Here is a 20,228-nt window from a genome sequence, read left to right on the forward strand (position 1 = left end):
AGCCTGGAACGACTAACCATCCCCACCTGACTGTCCCTGCAGCATAGATGGCCCTGACCAGCTCACCCTAACTTCCCGCCGAGGGGAGGTGAGTACAAAACAAAGGGGACAGCCGATGGCATGCTGGGAGTTGTAGTTTTGCAACATATGGAGGTCTGCTGGTTGAAGAACACTGATGAAGGGATTGACAGGCGGTGATGATGAAGGGGGGGGGATGATGACGGGGGTCTGGATGATTACATGGGGGGATGATGTATTTCCCACCCTAAGTTTATAGTCGAGTCAATAACTTTTCCTGGGTTTTTGGGGGGAAATTAGGGGCCTCGGCTTATATTCGGGTCGGCTTATACTCGAGTATATACGGTAACCCCCTTCTCCTTTCCTGGCCAAGCCAGGACTAACTGGTTTGTTTCTTCCTACAGGGGTGAGAGGATTGGATTTGGGGACTCTCATCACAAGTGTGATGAAGAGTTTATGACCTACCTCTCATACACATACATACTATCAAGCAGTGTTGGCAGCATAGAGAATGTAAACCATTGCACAGTGTATTCTAATGACAAACATGTTCTGACTCACAGTATAGATTAGACACACTGTAACAAATCTAGTGCCATTTACTATTTTGGGTGAACCCAGCCTTATGCTTAGAATAAATAGATGAGGATTTCATCTTCAGGCACGTGGTATAGTTGTCTGCATTTATAAGTAGTTCCATGTGAGTGTTAGTAAGTCTATCAAGAAAGGTTCTGATTTATTACATATATTGGATGCTTCAGCAATTAATAAAGATATTGATTGATATTGCTAAGATATAGAGACGTTAGAAGATCATTCAGAGACCCTCGTGCTGTGGGCTTTTGATCTTCTTTTAGGTGACAATGACAAAACTGTTTATGTTATTGGAATCCATTATCAAAATTGGTGCATTTGGGTGGATCAGCCTGTTGGGATCATTATTTTGCTACCTGCAAGGAGCTCTTGGTATTAGAATGCCATAAATAATAATTCGGTAGCCATCTATTGGATGGCCCCAGATATTGTGAATAAAGTGAAGTCATGTGACCATACAGTCATGGCCATAAATGTTGGCACCCCTGAAATTTTTCTAGAAAATGAAGTATTTCTGACAGAAAAGGATTGCAGGAACACATGTTTTGCTTTACGCAACCTCCTCCTCTTGTAATCTCCTTACTACTGGGGTGACACACTGTAACAAACCCCCTCCTCATGTAATCTCCTTACTACTGGGGTGACACACTGTAACAAACCTCCTCCTCTTGTAATCTCCTTACTACTGGGGTGACACACTGTAACAAACCTCCTCCTCATGTAATCACCTTACTACTGGAGTGACACAATGTAGCAAACCTCCTCCTCATGTAATCTCCTTACTACTGGGGTGACACACTGTAACAAACCCCCTCCTCATATAATCTCCTTACTACTGGGGTGACACACTGTAACAAACCTCCTCCTTATGTAATCTCATTACTACTGGGGTGACACACTGTAATAAACCTCCTCCTCATGTAATCACTGTTACGCCGAGCGCTCCGGGTCCCCGCTCCTCCCCGGAGCGCTCGCTACACTCTCCTCACTGCAGCGCTCCGGTCAGATCCACTGACCCGGGGCGCTGCGATACCGCCTCCAGCCGGGATGCGATTCGCGATGCGGGTAGCGCCCGCTCGCGATGCGCACCCCGGCTCCCGTACCTGACTCGCTCTCCGTCGGTCCTGTCCCGGCGCGCGCGGCCCCGCTCCTTAGGGCGCGCGCGCGCCGGGTCTTTGCGATTTAAAGGGCCACTGCGCCGCTGATTGGCGCAGTGGTTCCAATTAGTCTGATCACCTGTGCACTTCCCTATATCACCTCACTTCCCCTGCACTTCCTTGCCGGATCTTGTTGCCATCGTGCCAGTGAAAGCGTTTCCTTGTGTGTTCCTAGCCTGTGTTCCAGACCTCCTGCCGTTGCCCCTGACTACGATCCTTGCTGCCTGCCCCGACCTTCTGCTACGTCCGACCTTGCTTCTGTCTACTCCCTTGTACAGCGCCTATCTTCAGCAGCCAGAGAGGTGAGCCGTTGCTAGTGGATACGACCTGGTCACTACCGCCGCAGCAAGACCATCCCGCTTTGCGGCGGGCTCTGGTGAAAACCAGTAGTGACTTAGAACCGATCCACTAGCACGGTCCACGCCAATCCCTCTCCGGCACAGAGGATCCACTACCTGCCAGCCGGCATCGTGACAGTAGATCCGGCCATGGATCCCGCTGAAGTTCCTCTGCCAGTTGTCGCTGACCTCACCACGGTGGTCGCCCAGCAGTCACAACAGATAGCGCAACAAGGCCAACAGCTGTCTCAATTGACCGTTATGCTACAGCAGTTACTACCACAGCTTCAGCAATCATCTCCTCCGCCAGCTCCTGCACCTCCTCCGCAGCGAGTGGCCGCTTCTGGTCTACGCCTATCCTTGCCGGATAAATTTGATGGGGACTCTAAGTTTTGCCGTGGCTTTCTTTCCCAATGTTCCCTGCACTTGGAGATGATGTCGGACCAGTTTCCCACTGAAAGGTCTAAGGTGGCTTTCGTAGTCAGCCTTCTGTCTGGAAAAGCCCTGTCTTGGGCCACACCGCTCTGGGACCGCAATGACCCCGTCACTGCCTCTGTACACTCCTTCTTCTCGGAAATCCGAAGTGTCTTTGAGGAACCTGCCCGAGCCTCTTCTGCTGAGACTGCCCTGTTGAACCTGGTCCAGGGTAATTCTTCCGTTGGCGAGTATGCCGTACAATTCCGTACTCTTGCTTCAGAATTATCCTGGAATAATGAGGCCCTCTGCGCGACCTTTAAAAAAGGCCTATCCAGCAACATTAAAGATGTTCTGGCCGCACGAGAAATCCCTGCTAATCTACATGAACTCATTCACCTTGCCACTCGCATTGACATGCGTTTTTCCGAAAGGCGTCAGGAGCTCCGCCAGGATATGGACTCTGTTCGCACGAGGCGTTTCTTCTCCTCGGCTCCTCTCTCCTCTGGTCCCCTGCAATCTGTTCCTGTGCCTCCCGCCGTGGAGGCTATGTAGGTCGACCGGTCTCGCCTGACACTTCAAGAGAGGACACGACGCCGCATGGAGAATCTCTGCCTGTACTGTGCTAGTACCGAACACTTCCTGAAGGATTGTCCTATCCGTCCTCCCCGCCTGGAAAGACGTACGCTGACTCCGCACAAAGGTGAGACAGTCCTTGATGTCTACTCTGCTTCTCCACGTCTTACTGTGCCTGTGCGCATATCTGCCTCTGCCTTCTCCTTCTCTACTATGGCCTTCTTGGACTCCGGATCTGCAGGAAATTTTATTTTGGCCTCTCTCGTCAACAGGTTCAACATCCCAGTGACCAGTCTCGCCAGACCCCTCTACATCAATTGTGTAAACAATGAAAGATTGGACTGTACCATACGTTTCCGCACGGAACCCCTTCTAATGTGCATCGGATCTCATCACGAGAGGATTGAACTTTTGGTCCTCCCCAATTGCACTTCTGAAATTCTCCTTGGACTTCCCTGGCTTCAACTTCATTCCCCAACCCTGGATTGGTCCACTGGGGAGATCAAGAGTTGGGGGCCCTCTTGTTCCAAGGACTGCCTAAAACCGGTTCCCAGTAACCCTTGCCGTGACTCTGTGGTTCCTCCTGTAACCGGTCTCCCTAAGGCCTATATGGACTTTGCGGATGTTTTTTGCAAAAAACAAGCTGAGACTCTACCTCCTCACAGGCCTTATGATTGTCCTATCGACCTCCTCCCGGGCACTACTCCACCCCGGGGCAGAATTTATCCTCTGTCCGCACCAGAGACTCTTGCCATGTCTGAATACGTCCAGGAAAATTTAAAAAAGGGCTTTATCCGTAAATCCTCCTCTCCTGCCGGAGCCGGATTTTTCTTTGTGTCCAAAAAAGATGGCTCCCTACGTCCTTGCATTGACTACCGCGGTCTTAATAAAATCACGGTTAAGAACCGCTACCCCCTACCCCTCATCTCTGAACTCTTTGATCGCCTCCAAGGTGCCCACATCTTTACCAAACTGGACTTAAGAGGTGCTTATAATCTCATCCGCATCAGAGAGGGGGATGAATGGAAAACGGCATTTAACACCAGAGATGGACACTTTGAGTATCTGGTCATGCCCTTTGGCCTGTGCAACGCCCCTGCCGTCTTCCAAGACTTTGTTAATGAAATTTTTCGTGATCTTTTATACTCCTGTGTTGTTGTATATCTGGACGATATCCTGATTTTTTCTGCCAATCTAGAAGAACACCGCCAGCATGTCCGTATGGTTCTTCAGAGACTTCGTGACAAACAACTCTATGCCAAAATAGAGAAATGTCTGTTTGAATGCCAATCTCTTCCTTTCCTAGGATACTTGGTCTCTGGCCAGGGACTACAAATGGATCCAGACAAACTCTCTGCCGTCTTAGATTGGCCACGCCCCTCCGGACTCCGTGCTATCCAACGCTTTTTGGGGTTCGCCAATTATTACAGGCAATTTATTCCACATTTTTCTACCGTTGTGGCTCCTATCGTGGCTTTAACCAAAAAAAATGCCGATCCCAAGTCTTGGCCTCCTCAAGCGGAAGACGCCTTTAAACGACTCAAGTCTGCCTTTTCTTCGGCTCCCGTGCTCTCCAGACCTGACCCATCCAAACTCTTCCTATTGGAGGTTGATGCCTCCTCAGTGGGAGCTGGAGCTGTCCTTCTACAAAAAAATTCTTCCGGGCATGCTGTTACTTGTGGTTTTTTTTCTAGGACCTTCTCTCCGGCGGAGAGGAACTACTCCATCGGGGATCGAGAGCTTCTAGCCATTAAATTAGCACTTGAGGAATGGAGGCATCTGCTGGAGGGATCAAGATTTCCAGTTATTATTTACACCGATCACAAGAACCTCTCCTACCTCCAGTCTGCCCAACGGCTGAATCCTCGCCAGGCCAGGTGGTCTCTGTTCTTTGCCCGATTTAATTTTGAAATTCACTTTCGGCCTGCCGATAAGAACATTAGGGCCGATGCTCTCTCTCGTTCCTCGGATGCTTCTGAAATTGAACTCTCTCCGCAACACATCATTCCTCCTGACTGCCTGATTTCCACTTCTCCAGCCTCCATCAGGCAAACTCCTCCAGGAAAGACCTTTGTTTCTCCACGCCAACGCCTCGGAATCCTCAAATGGGGTCACTCCTCCCATCTCGCAGGTCATGCGGGCATCAAGAAATCTGTGCAACTCATCTCTCGCTTCTATTGGTGGCCGACTCTGGAGACGGATGTTGTGGACTTTGTGCGAGCCTGCACTATCTGTGCCCGGGATAAGACTCCTCGCCAGAAGCCCGCTGGTTTTCTTCATCCTCTGCCTGTCCCCGAACAGCCTTGGTCTCTGATTGGTATGGATTTTATTACTGATTTACCCCCTTCCCGTGGCAACACTGTTATTTGGGTGGTCGTTGATCGATTCTCCAAAATGGCACATTTCATCCCTCTTCCTGGTCTTCCTTCAGCGCCTCAGTTGGCTAAACAATTTTTTGTACACATTTTTCGTCTTCACGGGTTGCCTACGCAGATCGTCTCGGATAGAGGCGTCCAATTCGTGTCTAAATTCTGGAGAGCTCTCTGTAAACAACTCAAGATTAAATTAAATTTTTCTTCTGCATATCATCCTCAATCCAACGGACAAGTAGAAAGAATTAACCAGGTCTTGGGTGATTATTTACGACATTTTGTTTCCTCCCGCCAGGACGACTGGGCAGATCTTCTTCCATGGGCCGAATTCTCGTATAACTTCAGAGTCTCTGAATCTTCCTCCAAATCCCCATTTTTCGTGGTGTACGGCCGTCACCCTCTTCCCCCCCTCCCTACCCCCTTGCCCTCTGGTCTGCCCGCTGTGGATGAAATTTCTCGTGACCTCTCCATCATATGGAGAGAGACCCAAAATTCTCTCTTACAGGCTTCATCACGCATGAAGAAGTTCGCGGATAAGAAAAGAAGAGCTCCTCCCATTTTTTCCCCTGGAGACAAGGTATGGCTCTCCGCTAAATATGTCCGCTTCCGTGTCCCTAGCTACAAGTTGGGACCACGCTATCTTGGTCCTTTCAAAATTTTGTGCCAGATTAATCCTGTCTCTTACAAACTTCTTCTTCCTCCTTCTCTTCGTATTCCTAATGCCTTTCACGTTTCTCTTCTTAAACCACTTATCATCAACCGTTTCTCTCCCAAATCTGTTCCTCCCACTCCTGTTTCCGGCTCCTCGGACATCTTCTCCGTCAAAGAGATTCTGGCATCCAAAAAGGTCAGAGGGAAAACCTTTTTTTTAGTGGATTGGGAGGGTTGTGGTCCAGAAGAGAGATCCTGGGAACCTGAGGACAATATCCTAGACAAAAGTCTACTCCTCAGGTTCTCAGGCTCTAAGAAGAGGGGGAGACCCAAGGGGGGGGGTACTGTTACGCCGAGCGCTCCGGGTCCCCGCTCCTCCCCGGAGCGCTCGCTACACTCTCCTCACTGCAGCGCTCCGGTCAGATCCACTGACCCGGGGCGCTGCGATACCGCCTCCAGCCGGGATGCGATTCGCGATGCGGGTAGCGCCCGCTCGCGATGCGCACCCCGGCTCCCGTACCTGACTCGCTCTCCGTCGGTCCTGTCCCGGCGCGCGCGGCCCCGCTCCTTAGGGCGCGCGCGCGCCGGGTCTTTGCGATTTAAAGGGCCACTGCGCCGCTGATTGGCGCAGTGGTTCCAATTAGTCTGATCACCTGTGCACTTCCCTATATCACCTCACTTCCCCTGCACTTCCTTGCCGGATCTTGTTGCCATCGTGCCAGTGAAAGCGTTTCCTTGTGTGTTCCTAGCCTGTGTTCCAGACCTCCTGCCGTTGCCCCTGACTACGATCCTTGCTGCCTGCCCCGACCTTCTGCTACGTCCGACCTTGCTTCTGTCTACTCCCTTGTACCGCGCCTATCTTCAGCAGCCAGAGAGGTGAGCCGTTGCTAGTGGATACGACCTGGTCACTACCGCCGCAGCAAGACCATCCCGCTTTGCGGCGGGCTCTGGTGAAAACCAGTAGTGACTTAGAACCGATCCACTAGCACGGTCCACGCCAATCCCTCTCCGGCACAGAGGATCCACTACCTGCCAGCCGGCATCGTGACAATCACCTTACTACTGGGGTGACACACTGTAACAAACCTCCTCCTTATGTAATCTCATTACTACTGGGGTGACACACTGTAATAAACCTCCTCCTCATGTAATCACCTTACTACTGGGGTGACACACTGTAACAAACCTCCTCCTCATGTAATCTCCTTACTACTGGGGTGACACACTGTAACAAACCCCCTCCTTATATAATCTCCTTACTACTGGGGTGACACACTGTAACAAACCTCCTCCTCATGTAATCTCATTACTACTGGGGTGACACACTCTAACAGACCTCCTCCTCATGTAATCTCCTTACTACTGGGGTGACTCACTGTAACAAACCTCCTCCTCATGTAATCTCATTACTACTGGAGTGACACACTGTAACAAACCTCCTCCTCATGTAATCACCTTACTACTAGGGTGACACACTGTAACAACCCTCCTCATGTAATCCTCTTACTACTAGGGTGACACACTGTAACAAACCCCCTCCTCATATAATCTCCTTACTACTGGGGTGACACACTGTAACAAACCTCCTCCTCATGTAATCTCCTTACTACTGGGGTGACACACTGTAACAAACCTCCTCCTCATGTAATATCATTACTACTGGGGTGACACACTGTAACAGACCTCCTCCTCATGTAGTAGTGTGGATAGTGCGGAAGAAAACAAGTGACAGTTTTCCTTTAAAGTGCAAAAATGAAAAATCTCTTAAGGGGTTAAATATTTCTGGGGCATTCTGACTGTTTGCTATAAGCAACAATTCAACTGCATCTTCTCAAGGTCTAGAGCACTGTTTTCCCAACAGTGTGCCTCCAGCTGTTGCAAAACTACAACTTCCAGCATGCCAAGGCAACCTTTGCCTGTCCGGGCATGCTGGGAATTTTAGTTTTGCAACAGCTGGAGACACAGTTTGGAAAACATTGTTCTGGAGGCTTAGGAGGTCCCAGTACCACAGAGGGGGCAGCGTACATAGGGTCACATCAGAAGGTATGGGGTCTGGGTACAAGAGGGTCAAATGTGGCAGGTTGGGGAAAAGTACAGAGATGACGTCTCACAGGGAATGAGGGGTATTCCCACAGGGTATGGGGAAGTTGCTAATAGAAGAAAGGGCAGGAGAAGCATGGGGTGGGGTGGTTCCTTTAGGTGAAGGGGGCATTAACAAAGGGGCAGGTAATGGTCGGGGCAGCCCAGATACCTCTTTCAGGCCCAGCGTCCCCACCTCCAGTCACTGCTGCAAGTACTTTCTCCCCAGCTCGGAGCCTCCAGCAGCTGAACAGGATCCTCCAGGACGGCACCACACTGCAGGGGCAGCTAGTGCGGTGTCAGGCTGTCAGGAGCTCCGCTGAATTCAGGAGTTTCTAAACAAACATGCCTGCGCGCAGCACGCTTGTTCCTCTTAAAGGGACAGTGGTCACTCTGGAACAAGCTGCCGCTGCGCCAGTGGCTACAGGTAGCAAGTAGACAGCCCGGGACCCCCTAATACTGGCAGAGAACCCATCATTATTGGTCCCCTGCATGATTTCTTGTGGGGGGCACTTCCTACGCCCATGGGGGGGGGGGGTAGCTAGCTGGTTGTATTTAGTGAAAAACATCCACCAAGTGTCAAAAGCTCTTGAGATAAAGGGATGTTAAAAATACACAAAATGTTGGTGCAAAATGAGATAAATGTGAAAAATATGTGAAAAAAAAGATGAAGACAAAAACCAATGATAAATTCCACCTCAAATGTGCTGATAGTCTCTCACACTGATGAGAGTGCTTAGTGGTAGTGCTGGGAAAGGCCTTATATAGACTAGAGAAACCATATAACTGTATCAAACTTGATAACGTTGAAAATCAGTCTTAATTAGTAACACAGGCAGATTAGTAGGATGAGCAAAACATCCAATATTCAAGTAGATCCAATATTGCCAATGTTTTGGCCTTCCCTGTCCTTGAAAAGGTGAGACATAAGTGGAATGAAGCAACAACAAATCCCCCTGGGGATTCCAGGGCAAAATTATATAACGAAACTTATATCTTACCACAGTATAGATCTGCCATGATCAAGGCCTGGGAGGGCCAAAACATTGCTGGGAGGGCCAAAACATTGGTATTTTCTATGCTTTTCCAATCCTACTAATCTGCCTGTCAGCGTCTTAAGTGTTACTAATAAAGCCTCGTATAAGGAAAAAGTCTGGCTAGGTTTCTATTTGTTTTCTTTTTTGCAAAAACGGCAATAAAATGCCCATTCTGCCGCATGGTGTTTTTTTTTTTTTGTGAAAAAAATAAATAAACACTGCGGCCAGATGTTAGCTGCAAGTTAATAGGGACTGCAAAATGTCATATCCACTTGCCATTTTTCAGTTTGGCTTTTTTTTTTTTTTTTTTATCCTTTTGATGTTTTTCAGCTATTTCTGGCTCCTTGGCAGTTTTTCAAAAACAACCTCTTGTTGAGACGTTTTTTTTTTTTTTTTTTTGGGGGGGGGGGGGGGGGAATCTTGGAATTTTCCTTCCAAAGAAGTCTATGGGAGTAAAAGAAAAAAAAATGCCAAGAAAAATGCCATGTGGGTTTTAACTTTGGTGTTTTTGCAGGCGGATTTATTCTTTTTTTTTTTTTTTTTTTTTACTTTAGCAATCCTAAAAAGGGATGAAGATGCCTTTTTTATTAAAATTTCATAGGGTACCATTAAAAAATAAAGATACAGTAGGGATGGAAAAAATTGTATTTAACAAAGTTTTTAATAATTACATTTTTCTTAATTTTTAAAAAGGGATCAATTTATGTAAGTGGGCAGGGAACTTAAGTACTTAAGGACTCAGGGCTTACCTGTAGCAGGTCGGGCCCGGCCTCTAACAACGGCTGGGACCCGTGGCTAACAGCGGGCGGCACTAATCGCAGTGCCGCGCACTATTAACCCTTTGGACGCGGCGTTCAAAGTTGATCGCTGAGTCTAAAGTGAAAGTAAACTACTCCTGGCTAGCTCAGTGGGCTGTTTGGGACCGCCGCGGCAAAATCGCTGCGTCCTGAACAGCTGGCAGACACAAGGAGGGTCCCTACCTTCCTTCTGCGTTGCCAATCACCGAATGACTGCTCAGTGCCTGAGATCCAGGCAGTCAAGCGGCATAAACATCGATCAATGTTATCCTATGAGATACCATTGATTAATGTAAAAGATCAGTTGGTGCAGTATTATAGCCACTAGAGGGGGCTATAACACTGTAAAAAAAAGTGGAACAAAAAAAGTTAATAAAGATCATTTAACCCCTTCCCTAATAAAAGTTTGAATCACTCCCCTTTTCCTACTTAAAAAAAACCCAGTGTAAATAAAAATAAACATATGTGTTATTACCGCATGTGGAAATGTCCGAGTAATAAAAATATATTGTTAATTAAACCGCACGGTCAATGGCGTACGCACAAAAGAATTCCAAAGTCCAAAATAGCGTATTTTTGGTCACTTTTTATATCATGAAAAAATGTATAAAAAGCGATCAAAAAGTCCGCTAAAAACTTCAGATCACGGCGCAAAAAATGAGCCCTCATACCGCCCCATACGCAGAAAAATAAAAAAAGTTATAGGGGTCTGAAGATGACAATTTTAAACGTATTCATTTTCCTGCATGTAGTTATGATTTTTACGACATGAATGAAGTACGACAAAATCAAACCTATATAAGTAGGGTATCATTTTAATCGTATGGACCTACAGAATAATGATAAGGTGTCATTTTTACCAAAAAATTTACTGCGTAGAAACGGAAGCCCCCAAAATTACAAAATTTCATTTTTTCTTCAATATTGTCGCATAATGATTTTTTTTATGTTTCACTGTAGATTTTTGGGTACAATGACTGATGTCATTACAAAGTAGAATTGGTGGCGCAAAAAAATAAGCCATCATATAGATTTTTAGGTGCAAAATTTAAAGAATTATGATTTTTTTAAAGGTAAGGAGGAAAAAACGAAAGTGCAAAAGCGGCAAAACCCTGAGTCCTTAAGGGGTTAACATGTCGCCAGCAATAATAAAAATGTAGAAAGGGGCCATTTAACTGTAAAAATAATATATTTTTTTAATTAATTTTGTAAATTTTTTTTTATTATTAATGTTGTTTAATAATGTGTATAATAAAGTGTATGTGTTTTTAACTTTTTTCACTTATTTTTCTAAATTCTTTAAAAAATCTTATGTAGTACTACTACCCCAGCATGGAACAGACTGTTCCATGATGGGAATAGTAGTACCTGTACTAATAGACAGATCGCCATGGGTGTCACTTCTGACACCCATTGCGATCCTCCTATGTAATGTATAAAATCCAGCGGCACGGCCGCTCTTCTCTGTTATCCTGCACTATGTTCTGCAATGTGAATTCATGATGATTCATATTTCCCGGAGAGAGCTGTGATTGGCCAAATGGTTCCAGCCAATCACAACTCTCTGCTGGAAATATGAATAATAGGTAAATACGGCAGTGCAGGGGACCAGAGAAGAGCGGCCGCCCGCATCTATAAATTATGCAGGACGATTGCATCTGGTGTAAGGAGTGACACCCTGGGCAATCTGTCTATTAGTACAGGTACTACTACTCCCTTCAGGGAACAGTCTGTTCCATGCTGGGAGTAATAGTACTACCTAAAAAATTTAAATATAAAGAAATAAAAGTGAAAAAAGTTAAACACACACACTTTATTAAACACATTATTAAAACACATTACCAATAAACAAAATTAATTATAAAAAATATATTTGTACATTTAAATGGCCCATTTAAAATTTTTTATTATTGTCAGCAAAAAAAAAAAATGTTAAATACTTTTTTCCATCCCTACTGCATCCTTATTCATTTATTTTTTTTTGTACCCAACAAATTGTGAAAGGCCAAAGGGGCCAAAAATGCAATTTCCACTCAAAGGCAAAAATGCAAGAAAAAAAGTGCCAAAACGCTTTTCTGGTGTTTTTTGTAAAAAAAATTTTTTAAAGAACTCCAGAAAAAAATATTCGCTGAAACCTAGCCTCTCTGCCTTTATGCAGTTAAAATAATTGTAAAATTGAGTTTGTGTCCCCAATACAATGCCAGTCAGTGTCATCACATATAGAGGTGCGGTTATGAGTCATAAAGCCCTAATAGTAATAATTTTTTTTTTACAAAGACTAGTCAATAGCGTATCAATAACATTTTGTATAAAATTGAACAAACCTGTGATAATTGATGGTTGGATTGATGTGTGAGTAATGTCATCTTCTTGTCCTCACAGATGGGACACCTCGCATCCTTTCTTCATTCAGTGAAAAAGTCATGAACCCAGGGGAGCCATTTTCTCTTATGTGCTCCGCCAAAGGAGCTCCTCCCCCTACCATAAGTTGGACCCTGGACGATGAACCCATCCAGCGGGATTCAGGTCACCGCTCCAATCAATACACTGCTTCAGATGGCAGCACCATGAGTTACATGAACGTGAGCAGTCCACAGATTTTGGATGGTGGTGTGTACAGATGTTCCGCACGAAACTCTGTGGGGACTGCAGAATACCAAGCTCGAATAAACGTAAGAGGTGCCTGTCCTACTTCTACATATCAGAATAGGGTCTTTAAAGCCTCCGTGGGCGTGTTACCTGGGAACCCTCTGTCTTCTCACTTCTTTTCACTCTACTATTATTCCAACATTCCATAACTTTTACCTTCTTCTTAGGGCTCATGCACACAGTAGTACCATGGAAACACACAGTCTCTAGATGCTGCTGTACAGGCTACACATATGGTGACAGTCTCCCCAAGTAGCAGTGCCTCTAGGGGACAATACCAACATATTGGATGGAACATGCCAATGTATAAACGCCAGTGTATAGAGCTTCCATGTACTTCTATGAAAGTCCTACCATGGCTCCAACCTAAATAGAGCTGTAATACTGTACAGCTGTGTGCATGACCCCTTAAGCTATTTTTTGTCAACACCAAAGCTTCTCTGCACTTTTTCATATTCATAAAACGTGTTTGTTGTGAGACACCCAACACGCTCATCACCCATTTGTAAAAGTAAATGCACCCCTACCTATTCAATTGACCAAGCATTAAGGGAAATTCACAACACATTAAGTGTGAGCATTTCATTAGCAAATGCCACACCTCAATGATTACTGGTGGTCTGACTGCTGGGATCTATACTGATCATACAAATGAAGGGGCTCAGTGTTACTGCCCCCTTATTGCAGTACTGCTCTGTTCAGGTGAATGAGGAAGCTATAGTTCCCTGCACATTTGAGCCCCCCTGGAGCCCTTCTGTGCAAGGAAAAGCAGTAGAGGGGCTGCAGCCCTACAACACTTTCAGAGCCCCTTTATTGTCAGGATTAGTAGAGGTTCCGGAGAATGAACTCCCATGGATCTTAAAGTGACTGAATAGAAGTATGCTGCATAAGGATCAAATGTAATTCTAGAGATGAGGAATGTCCAGTAATCCTTAAAAATGGTTAACTACCATAGCAGGCTCCTTATGGAGGGATATTGATGCTAATCAGGTGATTCCTCTTGGTAATTGCCTAATTGGGAATTAACCCAGCTGTTTGATTGGTTCATTTCACCATGTATCTGACAGTACATTCACACGTGCTGTGTTTATAAAAATACTTACAGATTCTGATTAAGACAAATACATGTGTGGTTTTTCTTTCTGATGCACATTTTAAATGCACCAGATTTGCACAAGTGAAAGTGCTCTGAATGTTAGGCTGTGCTCACATGTTGTGTTTGTATTGCATTAAAGGGGTACTCCAGTGGAAAACTTTTTTTTTTTAAATCAACTGATGCCAGAAAGTTAAACAGACTTGTAAATTACTTCTATTTAAATATCACAATCCTTCCAGTACTTATCAGCTGTTGTATGCTCTACAGCAGTGTTTCCCAACCCAGTCCTCAAGGCACACCAACAGTCCAGGATTTACATTTTTCCCTGTTCTATTCCAATGGAGTAACTGAAAAAAAAACGGAATGTTGGTGTGCCTTGAGGACTGGGTTGGGAAACACTGCTCTAAAGGAAGAAGGATCCAGGAATATTGATAAACTGATTGTACTGATGTTGCTGATTGCTCAAAAACATGGAGAGAAAAGAACCTTAAACGGGTACTCCGGCAGAAAACAATTTTTTAAAAATCAACTGGTGCCAGAAAGTTAAAAAGTACCTGTCACCAAATAACTACTCCTAACACCCTTTAAACATTTTCTGAGCTTTAAAAAGCTCTGTATCTTACCTTTATTCTTGCTTACATAGTGCAATCTCCCAACAGGAGAAAGTGGGTGTTTCCCAGCAGGCATGACATCACTGAAGTCTGCTTGGGGACCACTTCTTCCCTTACATCCTTGCAGTGCTGTGATGACTAGAAGTGAGGCTCTTTGCAGCTTTCAATGAGGCTCTGTGCAGCTGTCAATCAAGAGAAACACTTGATTGACAGGCCAGGAGGAGACCAAACTCACTGAATTTATTATGGCAGGGAACAGAACAGAGCCACCTAGTGGCCGTTTTTTCTATAACATTTTAAACATATTTATGTTGATAATTTTAAAAGGAAGTGAATGGAAAAGTGTCCACTAATTACACAAGGAACACTATATTAAAAGTTTTAATTGGTGACAGGTACTCTTTAAACAGATTTGTAAATTACTTCTATTTAAAAATCTTAATCCTTTCAGTACTTATCAGCTGCTGTATACTACAGAGGAAGTTCTTTTCTTTTTGAATTAATTTTCTGTCTGACCAAACTGCTTTCTGCTGACACCTCTGTCCATGTCAGGAACTGTCCAGAGCAGGAGAGGTTTGCTATGGGGATTTTCTCCTGCTCTGGACAGCTCCTGACATGGACAGAGGTGTCAGCATAAAGCACTGTGGTCAGACAGAGAGAAAATTTAAAAAGAAAATAACTTCCTCCGTAGTATACAGCATCTGATAAGTACTGAAAGGATTAAGATTTTTTAATAGAAGTAATTTACAAATATTTTGAACTTTCTGGCACCAGTTGATTTTAAAAAAATTGTCCACGGGAGTACCCCTTTAAGGCTCTTTTCTCACCAAGTTTTTGAGCAGTCAGCAACCTATGTGTTTATCCATTTTCCTGGATCCAACAAAAAAATGTGCAAAACAGAAACAGAGGCAATATGGCCACACTTTTTCTTTCAGACGTTTATTGATCTGTTTAACACGTATGTCTCTTTTCTTGAGACCTATTCATCCAGTGGAAAAGACTAGATTTTTGGAAACTGCAGCACACACCACAAAATAAATGCAACGTGTGAACGCAGCCTTTTTTGGGGCCACTTTTTGTAGTGAGGTATACAATTTACTATTTGAAATCATTGTTATAATATCAAGCATTCTAATCTCCAAGTAATTATCGGCCTTAGATTTTATCCTTTTTTTAAAAGGCTGAGCGTAGAGAAGCGTGGCCGCTTGTAGTTTCCTGGGAGTTGCGCTTGAGTGATTGATGTTGCTGCTTTGTTGCCTGTGAGGATGTCAGATCTGAATATTTATACATACAGTATTTCATATATAAATGAATTAAATAGCAGTCTGCTGCATAGATCTTATAAAGAGAAAACGTCCTGATAATTGGAGGTGCATACTGTGTCTGGGTATTGTTCCCAGATAGTTTTTGGCCCCATACAGTCACAAGCTGAGCTCCCCCACCTTCACTTGGCAATTTGTAAGCCCAGGCACATATATATATTTATTTATATTTGACAGCAAACTGTCAAAATGGGATGCCAATGTATATATCCACAGACAGGCACAGGCCCTATTGACCTCAATAGCCCAAACCTAGTCAGTTAGTGACTACGCCCAGTAATTTCCTGAAAGTATAAGTGTATTGACTTTGTATGAACTTTTTTAGCTATGGGGACTGTTCATGCCTGCATGGTCCTAGCGGTGTCAGGATCTCCGTCCATAATATTTTGGACAGAGGTTCCATAGTGTGCATGGACCTTTACTGAGCCAGTGCGTTGATGGGTCAGAGCTGTTTTGGCATGAGGGCAGCATACAGAGGGGTTTTAATATTATGGCTGATTGGTATGATACAGTATGATATACTGTCTTCAGTAAATAGTGAATTGAGTATAATTTTTAGCTTGATCATTACCTTTAGAAATACCAGTACTATTATTGTTACCTGATTCCAAAGACTGATATTAGCAAATCTGTAGTCAGTAGGCAGATCTCGGGGTGATTTAGGGTGCTGGTCATTCACATCACATTTTCATTAGTGTACATAAATTTGAGGCATACTTACAGTCATAAATATACCATTGTTTACCACGCGTCTGCCCACAGCACACGTCAGCATTCTCCTGTGCCAGGCAATGCTTAAACATATTGACCCACAAATTGATATCTTGCAAATCAGTTCCTCAGCATTTATATAACTGGAGACGATGAATGGGTTAAATCCAACCTCTGGAAGATTGGACTCCATCCTGTTTCTGCCTGGGTGCATACCCATTTTTAAGTCCTTGCTCAGTGACCTCTATTAATTTACCCTTTTAGAGGCAGGTATATGGTTGCCGTAGAGTTAATTAAATATTGGGTGACAACCCTTGTTTTAACATTGATGGAAGAACAAATAGATGCATGCATGAATTCACGTGTGCGCCGTGCCATTTACGGCAGATCTATGGCTTTTAAAGCTAATAATTTTATTAGTATCCTTTACCAAAGGAGATTATGTTAAAATCTGTATAGCATTATCTATGCCTCAGGTACACCAGCTAGATATATACACCTCCCTTACAGAGAAACACTGAATTTACAAAAACATGAAGGCTTTAAATCCCACCGTTTTGCAGGGAATGGGCTGCATATTTGACAAAATCGGCTTCAATGGCCGTTTGTTGTGCAACGTTTGTTGTGCAAATGTGCAGATGCTTTGAAATGCTGCCAGCAAAACAAAGCTCCTGATAAATATCCCTTGTAGTCTCCTGTCTTGGATGGGTGGCTGACTCCTGCCAGCTCTGTGCACGCTGTTACTGTTAGATGCTCCCAAAAGTCAATATAAAGAGCAACACTTAAACTTGTATTAAAATAATTTATTATTGCTACCCATGAACCTTTGCTGGCCATAACTTCTGAAGTCTAACTTACTTATCAGACATTATTGAGATGTATGGCTTCCAACCTGCCAGATGCACATAACAGACTATTCCGAAATAGCAAGGTTGCTGTTTCTTCCATTGCAGTTTAGCTATTGGATGTCAGGTATAACAGGCATATATATTTTCATTGAAAAGAAATATCCCTCCTTTTTGTATTTACCACATGGCCATAGAGCCTTTCCATTGTCTAAGGATTTAACAGACTGGCAGTAAACAGGGACTTGGCTATAGGGGTTGACCCAAGTGTTATAGATGGCAGGTGAAGGTCCTGTTATCGATGTTTTATTGGGGTCAGAAGCTGTATGTGATGTCTGTTGCTCTAAATGATTCTTTAAGCATTGTAAGCTTCTTCATATGTTCATCATGCTAGATTTCTAGTGAGATATTTATTGAAACAATTAAGTGAGGTTGTGCAGCTCACTTGAATAGTTAGGAATATAGATACCTGAGGTTAAAGGTGATACCGTCATCCAAAAATAGAATAAATAAAATAAGAATAGAAGGCCAGGATTATTTCAATTATTTTTTGAGATATTTATTGAGTTATAGTTACTGTATATAGATACATCATTTTTACTATGATGTATTTACTATGATGTCACAAGATTGATTTTAATATCACGTTACAGCTACAGTCTAAAGCAATACATTGAGATATGTACAATCTTTTGGGCTGTATCTGTCACTTAAAAGATAAAATCAGTCTTATAGCGCTACAAAAAGTAGTGTAGCCTTGGCCTAAGGCTCCTTTATAAGCCAGAGCCCTGTACATGAAGTTTGTACATTGTTTACAGAGCCTGTAGAGTAGTGCCCGGAGCCTGAACGCTAGTGCTTATAGCTTGTACAGCAGTGCACAAAGCCTGTAGAGTAGTGCCCGGAGCCTGAACGCTAGTGCTTATAGCTTGTACAGCAGTGCACAAAGCCTGTAGAGTAGGGCACAAAGTCTGTACAGTAGTGCACAAAGCCTGTAGAGTAGTGCCCGGAGCCTGAACGCTAGTGCTTATAGCTTGTACAGCAGTGCACAAAGCCTGTAGAGTAGTGCCCGGAGCCTGAACGCTAGTGCTTATAGCTTGTACAGCAGTGCACAAAGCCTGTAGAGTAGTGCACAAAGTCTGTACAATAGTGCACAAAGCTTGTACAAAAGTGTGCAGAACCTGTACAGTAAGTACTGCACGGTGTACAAAGCCTGTACAATAGTGCACAAAGCCTGTACAGTAGTGCACAAAGCCTGTACAGTAGTGCACAAAGCCTGTAGAGTAGTTCCCGGAGCCTGAACGCTAGTGCTTATAGCTTGTACAGCAGTGCACAAAGCCTGTAGAGTAGTGCACAAAGTCTGTACAGTAGTGCACAAAGCTTGTACTAAAGTGTGCAGAACCTGTACAGTAAGTACTGCACGGTGTACAAAGCCTGTGCAATAGTGCACAAAGCCTGTACAGTAGTGCACAAAGCCTGTACAGTAGTGCACAAAGTCTGTACAGTAGTGCACAAAGCTTGTACAAAAGTGTGCAGAACCTGTACAGTAAGTACAGCACGGTGTACAAAGCCTGTGCAATAGTGCACAAAGCCTGTACAGTAGTGCACAAAGCTTGTACAAAAGTGTGCAGAACCTGTACAGTAAATACTGCACGGTGTACAACGCCTGTACAATAGTGCACAAAGCCTGTACAGTAGTGCACAATGCATGTACATTAGTGTGCACAGCCTGTACAGTAGTGCACAAAGTCTGTACAGTAGTGCACAAAGCTTGTACAATAGTGTGCAGAACCTGTACAGTAAGTACTGCACGGTGTACAAAGCCTGTACAATAGTGCACAAAGCCTGTACAGTAGTGCACAAAGCTTGTACAATAGTGTGCAGAAGCTGTACAGTAAGTACTGCACAGTGTACAAAGCCTGTACAATAGTGCACAAAGCCTGTACAGTAGTGCACAAAGCTTGTACAATAGTGTGAAGAGGCTGTACAGTAGTGCACAGGCTTTTTGCATGTCTAAAAAAAAAAATTTTGGCCGACATTTATCATTGTCTTTAGACAGTTTTTTGTGTCTAGAAAAGGCGCAAAAAAGGTGCAAGCAGGGTTTATTTGCGCCTTTTTTGCACCTTTTGGTTTACACATTTCTGCTGATTTTGAGTTGCAATCCACTGATTTTGGCAATACACATGATATGGATGGGTTTTATGAACCACTGAAAGGTCTCTAAAACTACACCAGGCCAAGCTTAGCTTTTTGGTGTATGTAAAGAGAGAGATTTCAGAAAATGTGACCTGCACAAAATGTATAAAAAAATTCTCTGCGACCAGTTAATAAATTTGTTGCTCCTACACATTACAGCACACACAAAAAAGGTGTAAACAAATGCTTCACTCACACCTACAATGATGAATGCCGGTCTATGAGTTCAGGAAAAAGACCCATCGTAGTCACTTGCAGACTACATTCGACTACATTCACTGTGTACAGTGAATGGGCCTGTCTCAGTATACATGACGTTATGTTTTTTGCGAGTATTCTGGTGTAAAACCTAAACATAGTGTGAATCCTGCATTATGCCCAGGATTATAAAAAATACAGAGATGTAGAGGCTTTGTGCACTGCCTTGGTTTCATCAGATTCCATGTGTACAGAAATATAGCCCGGCATTTATCATTGTAGGTGTAAGTGAAGCATTTATCATTGTAGGTGTAAGTGAAGCATTTATCATTGTAGGTGTAAGTGAAGCATTTATCATTGTAGGTGTAAGTGAAGCATTTATCATTGTAGGTGTAAGTGAAGCATTTATCATTGTAGGTGTGAGTGAAGGATTTCTCTACACCTTTTTTGTGTGCTGTAATGTGTAGGAGAACCACATTTATTAACTGGTCACAGAGCATTGGATACATTTTGTGCAGGTCACATTTTCTGAAATTTCTCTCTTTACATACACCAAAAAGCTACACCAGG

The 20,228-nt window shown here is 44.0% G+C and overlaps 1 protein-coding gene across 5 annotated transcripts in view; it reads left to right on the forward strand.

Moving 5' to 3' along the window:
• DSCAML1 (DS cell adhesion molecule like 1) overlaps positions 1 to 20,228 on the forward strand; it is a 293,681-nt gene that overhangs the window by 213,074 nt on the left and 60,379 nt on the right. For all 5 annotated transcript variants that reach the window (XM_056542777.1, XM_056542778.1, XM_056542780.1 and 2 more), the window contains exon 7: positions 12,416 to 12,712. In XM_056542777.1, the coding sequence (XP_056398752.1) occupies positions 12,416 to 12,712 (297 nt within the window). The remainder of the gene's footprint in view (positions 1 to 12,415; positions 12,713 to 20,228) is intronic.

This window comes from Hyla sarda, chromosome 10 (assembly GCF_029499605.1).
Source record: "Hyla sarda isolate aHylSar1 chromosome 10, aHylSar1.hap1, whole genome shotgun sequence".
NCBI classification, from domain to species: Eukaryota; Metazoa; Chordata; class Amphibia; order Anura; family Hylidae; genus Hyla; species Hyla sarda.